At 35.6% G+C, this 8,666-nt stretch overlaps 1 protein-coding gene across 1 annotated transcript; it reads right to left on the minus strand.

Annotated features, from left to right (window-relative positions):
• Positions 1 to 42: 42 nt before the first annotated feature.
• Positions 43 to 2,362, minus strand: LOC103466129 (ciliary microtubule associated protein 1A-like). Its single transcript, XM_008411508.2, has 7 exons — positions 2,255 to 2,362; positions 1,332 to 1,445; positions 1,023 to 1,226; positions 789 to 890; positions 479 to 600; positions 249 to 389; positions 43 to 173 (listed from the first exon to the last, which is right to left on the minus strand). The coding sequence occupies exons 2-7, from the start codon at positions 1,441 to 1,443 to the stop codon at positions 75 to 77; spliced, it is 780 nt and encodes a 259-aa protein (XP_008409730.1). The 5' UTR covers positions 1,444 to 1,445; positions 2,255 to 2,362; the 3' UTR covers positions 43 to 74.
• Positions 2,363 to 8,666: the final 6,304 nt, after the last annotated feature.

Below are 8,666 nucleotides of genomic sequence, written 5' to 3' on the forward strand. Positions count from 1 at the left end.
AAATAAAGCTAAAGGAGTAAAATTATCACAGTTATCTTGTGCTTTGCTTATTGAGTTTTATTGAACTCAGCTCTTTAGAAGAAACCATCCATGTTCACAATAAAGGGAATTGAGTACGGTGAGTGGTGAATTCCAAAGGTTACGCTGGGTGCTCTTGGTTTTATAAAGGTTGTCTGTAAAGGAGAAAGAAAATGCGTTAGGAAGCTTAGGATTTCATCTTTGTTTCTTGTACAAGAAATGCTGTTTACCTTCTCTGGATAGTATGTTCCTGGACCCGGTGCTTGTGCATTTTTGTCAGGAAGGAAATTGCGACCTTTCATTGTACACTGTGGCGGTTTTGTCCTGGAGTAATACGGGTCTGCAGGATTATAGGCAGCAGGACCTGGAGTCTGAAAAGGGAAGCCACAGTTCAAGAAAACAACAGTAAATCTGGCATTTTGATCAGTTTCAAGGACTGTTCTTTTTTTTTTTTTTTTACCTTTCTAAGATCCTCAAAAAAGGATCCTTTTTGTGTGCGGCCCATGAGTGTGAAGGAGGGAGATGAAGGACTTGTTATTTCTTTTGTTCCAATTATACCTGGGAGTTTGTAGGTAGCTGGACCTAAAAGGGGAAGAGATAATTATCTGACTATAAAATTTGAAAGATCTGAAATATTTAAGAGTAACAAAAAAAAAAGAAAAACAGGAAATCTGTAAGGGTCAAATACTATTTCACAACACTGCTTAAAATTTAGTTACATTTTTCAGTACAGATACAGTCACGACGCACATAGCAAATTCCGTCCTCACCTGGAGTTTGGCTTTTAGTATAATCTTTGTTTCTCCCAGAGAGAGTAAATGAAGGGGCGGACCTGTACAAACTCTTTGTTGCATGCTCTGTGTAGTAATGTGCTAAAATACCAAAGAAAATTAGAGAAAGAAAGTAAAAAAAAAAAAAAAAAATTCAGTTAACGTGAACAAAAATATGTTTCGCATGTGCTCTTCAACAAGCGGTTGTTGTGTTTTGCAACAGTCCTAACTGACCAGGTCCAGGAGTACGGAACATTGCAAAGGGCTTCGGACGACTATGTATTGAAAATGCTGGTGTCCCATCTTTGCCAAATCTGGTTATATTGGGAGGGAGCATATACTTGGGTCCAGGGGAACAGTTGGTGCTTGTCACTTTGGAACGCGCACTTATGGAGTACGCTGGTGCTTTAGGCTTTGTTACATCATGGTTATTTGCACCTTGAATTTGCAACAAAACAAGACAATTAATAAAATACAAAAAAAAAGGTTTAACTCCTAAACTATGAAATTCATAACTGCAAGCTATGTTAAAAGTACTCTCACCTGTTAGACCAGGTAATACATATTTAGGACCAGGAGTCCCAAACTGTGCAGATATGAGTCCTCTCGGCCTATGGGGCCTCCAGGTCCCAACCCAAGGGTCATCTTTCACCATTGCTTTGAGGGACAGAAATAGATTGACTTTACTTGAATAAATGAACCAAATAAATATATATTTTTTATTCTAATATGTAGAAATTAGCAACAAAAAATCTTTTGAAAATTAATGTTGAATAATATATCCTTCTTTGTCATCACCAGCTTTTATGCACAATTTCAATGACTTTAGTTCGATTTTTTCCCCCCATCACAAATAAAACAATAAAACAAAAAAAACAAATGTTGCAGTGATTGAACATGACATATAATCTGAAGATAATACTTAAAAACTTAAAAGCTTGTCCAAATTAAATAGATATTAACAACCAACCACAACAGTAGATTTTGAATGATAACAGTTCTGTTTAACATGATCAGTAACTACTAATTGACTTGGTGGAAAGATCTGAATTATACAGACACACCCACCCACACACAAATAATCTATCAAAAACACCAAACATTTTCTTTTCAGGAAATAATAACTTGTACTAAAATGATAATAAGAAATAGAACTATATTTTTGAGAGAAAAGAACAATTTTTTCTCACATAAAAACAGTGAGTTGCTCTGTAAACATCTGAGGTATGGTTTTGATTCTCTGAAATGAATGTATTTTTGTTCTTATGTTTTTATTGCAATTAAAACCAGTGCTTCTAAAAGACATTTTACACGTCTCACTTAAATTGCTCTACCAAGTGCATGGATTTTTAATTAACTGCTGTTAATGTTTACTTTGGTAGTTAAAGTAGAAGAAACAGATCTCGTTTCAAAATTCGACATTTTCTTGTTCATAAAGTAAAATCATAAAAAAATTGGACAGTTACCTTAAACCGTTCCTGGTCCAGCTCCTTCTGTCCCCCAGAAGCTAACTGGAATGTTACTTAAAATCAGAATTTTGAAATTGTTGATGCTGTCCCCTTGACAACATTTCCATGGTGATATTTTTAATCACAATAACTCAGTCAATAGCAAGCAATTGAAATCAAGTGAGCCAAAATAAATGGGTTTTAAATTAAATTTTAAATCTTCAACATTCACATCACTGTAGTAAAGATTAACTAACAGTTTTTTCAAATGAATCAATGCCTTATTTTCAGCCACCCTCTTTGGGATGTAATACTCGCCTTATCCTTGACAGAACCCTGTCCTTCAAATCCCGCATCATTAATGTCACCAGGTCTGCCATCATCCACCTACGTAATATCAACCGCCTTCACTCCTCCGCCACCCCACACACTGCTGGCATCCTTGTCCACAGTCTTGTCACTTCCTGTCTGGACTACTGCAACTCACTCCTCTACAGTCTTCCTTGGAAATCCCTTCATAAACTCAAAATGATTCAGATTTAGCTGCTCATATCATAACCTGAACCCCCTCGTTTCACTACATCAGTAATGTCCGGTTAAGCTCAGTGTCCTCCATCAGCTTTACTGATGGAGGATATGGCTTCCAGTACAGGTTCATATTCAATTCAAAATCCTTTTGTTAACATTTAAGGCCATTCACTGCCTCGCCCCTCCATATCTGTTTGGCCTTCTTCGTGTTCACATTCCTCACCCCTCTCTTCCATCCTCTTCCTCAATCCACCTGTCCATCCTTTCTGCCTGTCTCACTATTATGGGTTATAATCCGTTCAGCTGCACTCATCATCTCTGGGACTCATTACCACTCCCAACACAGAAATATTGATTCACTCTCCTGCTTCAAATCACAATCCAAAACATATTTGTTTAAAACTGCTTTTTATATCTGATGCCCTTTGCTCTAAGTGAGTGTATTATTTTATTGTTGTATTTTTTAATGGATTTAGTGTATTTTTTACAGTGTCCTTGAGTGTTTAGAAAGGCACTTATAAATAAAATGTATTATAATTGTTATTATTTTACAGAGCAATGACATGAGTTGTAGATACTGTAAATACTTCCTGAATGATGAGCCATCCTGCCCAGATCAAAAATCTAAATTGACTGAACTGATTGGGATTTTTTTTTCAGTTAATTTGTTTGAATCATATATATATATATATATATATATATATATATATATATATATATATATATATATATATATATATATATAATTTTTCTGTGCGTCGTTCTTTTCTCTTTCTATCTACAGAGGTTTCAATTTCAGAACAAAAGTTAGCACTGACCTGTCCAGTGTTTTCTGTTTATTGGTTTTGTAGCATTGTTGTTTATTGAACCCTCACCATGACCTCGTTGCAAGCCAAGACCAATGACCAACAAGCTTCTTTCACATGAGCTTATATGAAGGTGCTATTAATTTTGTTCTCCACTTTACACAATGCCTTTTGACATTTCAACAAGTTTACTTATCATATTAATCATTTGCATCATTAACTCTACATGAATGGGATTTTAAATAAAGTGAAACTAATCTTTAAAGGTTTTGTATTTCTTTATCAAAACAGTAAGTGTTTTACTATCTAAGTTATTGCTTAACATAAAAACGAGGTAAAAAAAAAAAAAGCAGTGAATCCTCTTTTTTAGATCATCCTTACTGATAATCCAAAATAGCTTTAGTCCATAAACTTACAACAATGAGGCCATATTCTTTCCTTGTGTAAACTCTTCAGTTTCAAAACCAGTTGAGCGTCCTCGTTGCAGTGATAACATCGAAGAAATGTTTCCAGTAACTTACCTGGTAATTCTTGAACGTTCTTCCTTGTACTACTTCCTTACAGGAAGGCTGACTGTTGCAGATAAACAAAGAAAACAATTAGAAAGTTGTGCCATCGAGACGTATATCTTCTGAATAGATAGTCAAATGACATACATTTTGCAGCAGGTTGTTCAAATAATCTTGTAAATGATCTTCTAATTTGTGATAAAGTAGGTATAGAGGGAGCAAAACTTTGACAGCCATTTCTTCCGCTGCTGCTAATGTTTTGGGGTTTGGGGCAAATTTCAGAGCAAATTACTACAAGAAAAAGTTCCACCACCAGACTCCTGAAATCTCCCCTGTTTTGCTGGATATAACCTCAGGGAGGTGACTCTTATAACCTACCTACTACACTGACATCAGACTGAGGAACGCTTTCCCCATTCCTTATTTTTAGCTGTAAAATGTTTAAGATGTTTCTTGCATGTACAGCACATTTCAAAGCCCCTTATACTAATCTCAAAGAGAGATGCATAAGAGTTTTGACTCAGCCTATGACTCACCATTTCTTTATTCCTCAGCCAGTGTCTGCTGGATTTACTGGTATGTTTTGGGACATTTTCATGTTGCAGAACAACCAGTTGTTGATACACAGCAGAGTTTATGATGGATTCCATGCTGGTGAGCCGAGCAGGTCCTGCTGTAGCAAAGCATCCCCAAACCACAACATTTCCAGTCGGGTGCTTCACAGTGTATTAGGTTATTTTCCTGGAATGCTGGATGTATTTTGTTTACGTCAAACATTCTCGGTCCCCTCGTGTCCAAAAAAATTCAACATTATCCTGGAATAGCTGGTGTTTGCCTATGTGCCCAGCTTTAGTCTGGCCTTCATATTTCTAGAGATCAATAATTTCCTCCTTACACACCTCTTATGAAAGTTAAACTTTTGCAATGCCAATGAAAGTTTTATTCATGTAGCAACTTTACAGACAATAAAATTGACTGCAGTGTTTCACATGATTGAACAAAAACGTAAAATGTAAAGTAAAATTAAATATTACCAGTGAAATAGAGAAAATTAAATTAAAAAGCAGCTTAATAAGCAGAAAACACAGAGAAAAAGATCAGATCTAAATGAACTTGAAATAAAAAATAAAACTGTACATTTTTCAAGAGGCGCTTTGCAGCACACACATCAAATGTCAGGCTCTTCCAGAGTCTAGGTGCTGCTAAAGCACAAGTCTGATCCCCTCCATTCTTCAATGTGACACAAATGCACAAAAGCATCTGGCAGGATGAGCTCTGCGCTCTTTTCACGATATATGACTTGAGCAGTTTCGCTAAAAACGTGGGTGGTAGATCATCTAAATCTCTGATTTGAGCCAGTCAGCTGTGTTATTTTCTGATTGTACAAGCAATCACTTTCCTATCAACAGTAGCAAGAGCCTGCTGTAGATAATAGATCTTGTGATGTCATTTTAGATGCTATTGAATATTTATTTTAGCATGTTGGTCTCTTCTTTCACAGCGTAGACAGCCAGATCTGGGAATGTTGGCATCTATTTTGAATGTCCTACACTTGTAGACTAATTTCCTTATGGAGAAATTACTGATTTTAAATCTTTTTGAGACATAATCCCTAATAAATTGCTAAAGTCTTCTTCTAAAAGAATGCAGGTAGCGCTTTCAATCTTCTCATGGTGTTTACTCTCACTTATCTGTCAGGGGCATGCACAAATATTTTTCAAATGTATAAAAGGCAAAAGGAAAGATGTTCTCTTCATGCTGACCTGACATGAAATAGCTGTGTGATCTAAGCCATTTGAAGTGGAAATAAATATTAAAGTTTCATTCATCCATTAACAAAATGCCTTGACTTCAGCTTCTGCTTTTTGTTTCTATTCATTTAAATTTTCAAATCAACACAAACTACTCTTTTGTCCAAATATGTTTGACAAAAATATGCAGGATTTCAGAATGGGTGATATTTTTTTTCACGTTTATATATTTATTTTAAGTAATAGGTTTGATATTAATGAATTCAACTTCATTTCATTCAAAGTACACCTGTTGTATGTATCATTATAATATTATAATATATATTTAAAAAAAAAACAGCCAACAGACAACATAAGCATGTGAAATTACAAAAGGTGAATAAGATGTGTTTTTTTTGTTGTTGTTTTAAAGAAAAGATAAAAAAGGAATGTGTGTTTTCTATAGATCATAGAAAAATGATATACGTTTGGCATGAACTGCACTATTACACGGCTTATTTAAAAAAATAAAAATAAAAAAAGATTAATTCAAACAATCATACTTTTCATATCTCGGTGATCTACTGCCCCCTGGTGGGAAGAATGCGGGATCTCACTTACGTGCGAATTTTCAAACAAGGTCTATCAAACAATGTTTAAACGTCACAATAATGTAATGATGAATACATTCTGTTTATTTTAGGTGCTATTACAGTAAGATTGTGGTCGATCTGTCTCTATTTTAACAAGCAAATTTAACATAGTTTATCTAATTCTAAAAACGAGTTTTTTAAATATTTTACTCTTGTACAGATCATCTGAGATTGGGGATTTTACTGTGCATGGTGGTGAAAACTGATTTGATTAATCAAATCAGTCCCTTTGAAATACAATTTACATTGAACAGACATTAAGCAAACATTAGCAAAAATGTTTTACTTAGTCAGGAAGACTAAGTAAAGTCTTCCTGAAGCAAGACAGTATTCAGTTTTTTTTGTACTACTTTAAAATATTAAGCAATGTTACAAATATTAGATCATTAACATAGAAAAGAAAATATCTCGCTTACAAAACCAGATTAATCAAATTTATTAAATATGGCTGTCTCCATGTTCTTGGATGGAACAAGGAAGCTATGAAGTGATTTTTATGGATAGTGGAATATAGTGGACAATAGTGGAAGAAATGCAGAGCAGGAAGTTATTATTGTTACATTTTTGAGGAAACAAAACAAAAACACCTTTGACCTGTCAAAAAGGAAACAAAAATAAAAAAAAAGAAACAACTTCCTCATACTTTAAGACTGCCAAGAAACACCGAGAGGATGTATGTGAAAAATCAAAGTCAGCAAAGTCTATTCAGATATGTTTTTGGGGCATATCATGACGTATCGCGTCTTAGAACAACTCATCCGATTTAACTGATTCACAACACATTAGTTAGTCATGCTGGAACAATTTTATTAAAGATCATTTGAGTAATGATTAGCTTGACTGTGGCTAGCATTCTGTGATGTGTTCCTATCCTTCAAAAGGCATGACTGCAGCGACACAGCTCTAATCTGTCCAAGTCACAGTTTGAACTCAGGGCCTTATGGGTTCATTTGAGTGTGAACAGTTGAAGGGAAGGATCTCCTGAGACAATACAGTAGCTCCACTGAGCAGGATCTCTAATACACAATCCCATCAGTCCCAGTAGTCTTCATGCCTGTGCTCAGGTTATCTTTAATCACGTCCTTGTTCTTCCTCCAGCATGTATCTGATTGAATTAATGCGCTCCCTTTTAAATGTTATAATAGCTTCTGTGCAGCTCATTCAAACCTGAACATAATTTTCTGACGAGGGGAGATAAACTATTGGGGGAAGATAGTACATGCTGTTTTCAATTCCACAAATGAAGTCACTGTTTTGGGTTCAGCGAAATAAGTGCAGGAAGTAAATAGATTACATACAATGAGACTAAATTATATTTTTTGTAACAGATGACGTGATATACAATCAAAGTACACACAACTAAAACGAAACACGCAGATTTTCCATTTCAAGTTCATGTGACGTTATTTTTCTCCTCAGATCCATTACAACTGGTTTGAGTGGATGTTTCCATTCATGCCCTCAGTGCCTTCTGCAGCTGCGATGAAGCCAAGCCTTGTAATCTAAATACATGTTCTGCTGGTTTAACGGTGCCTTGCAAATTTACTTCTGACACAGTTCCCTCTCTTACTCCTAGCTAGTTCCTGAGATTCCTTTAAATCTTAGGCTCACACACATGCACTACATTGACATTACGCACGATAAAGCTCGATTCAAATCAGTTGCCGTCAGCCTTTAAGCATACTCGCACACTGAGGATATGTAAAGCAAGGGTTTGTGTTCAGCAGGCAGTGGTCTGTTAGGAAAATGAAGCTCTTGTCTGCAGAGGTTAGATCAGTCTACTTTATTTGCCTATAACTGCCCATTTATCTTCAGTTAGTCACATAAAACACACCCGGCATAACAGCTCCCAGCACCAGCTCGATTGCTCCGAAGTGAAACTAAGGCCAGATTTGCGATCTCCAGGTCTTTAAACAGCCTTACTGATTGTTAATTGCCCTTTTTCATCTCTTTGTCCTTCAGTGTGCTCATAGTCATGTGCAACACACACTGCTTGGATACATTATCTGTGATAGTCAAATATCATAAAGATTTCAGATAAATGTTAAGTAGCACATACTTTACTCGGTGTGCAATGTGTCCTGGTGGTTTCCAGACACCATGTCGAGAATTTGATTCACACGTTTCTTTTATTTAACAGCTTCCACCTTCTTTTGCCCCTTCGAGAATCCTTGGAACATGTTTAAATGTTAAAGTTTAAATAT

This window comes from Poecilia reticulata, chromosome 6 (assembly GCF_904066995.2).
Source record: "Poecilia reticulata chromosome 6, P_reticulata-male-v2, whole genome shotgun sequence".
NCBI lineage: Eukaryota > Metazoa > Chordata > Actinopteri > Cyprinodontiformes > Poeciliidae > Poecilia > Poecilia reticulata.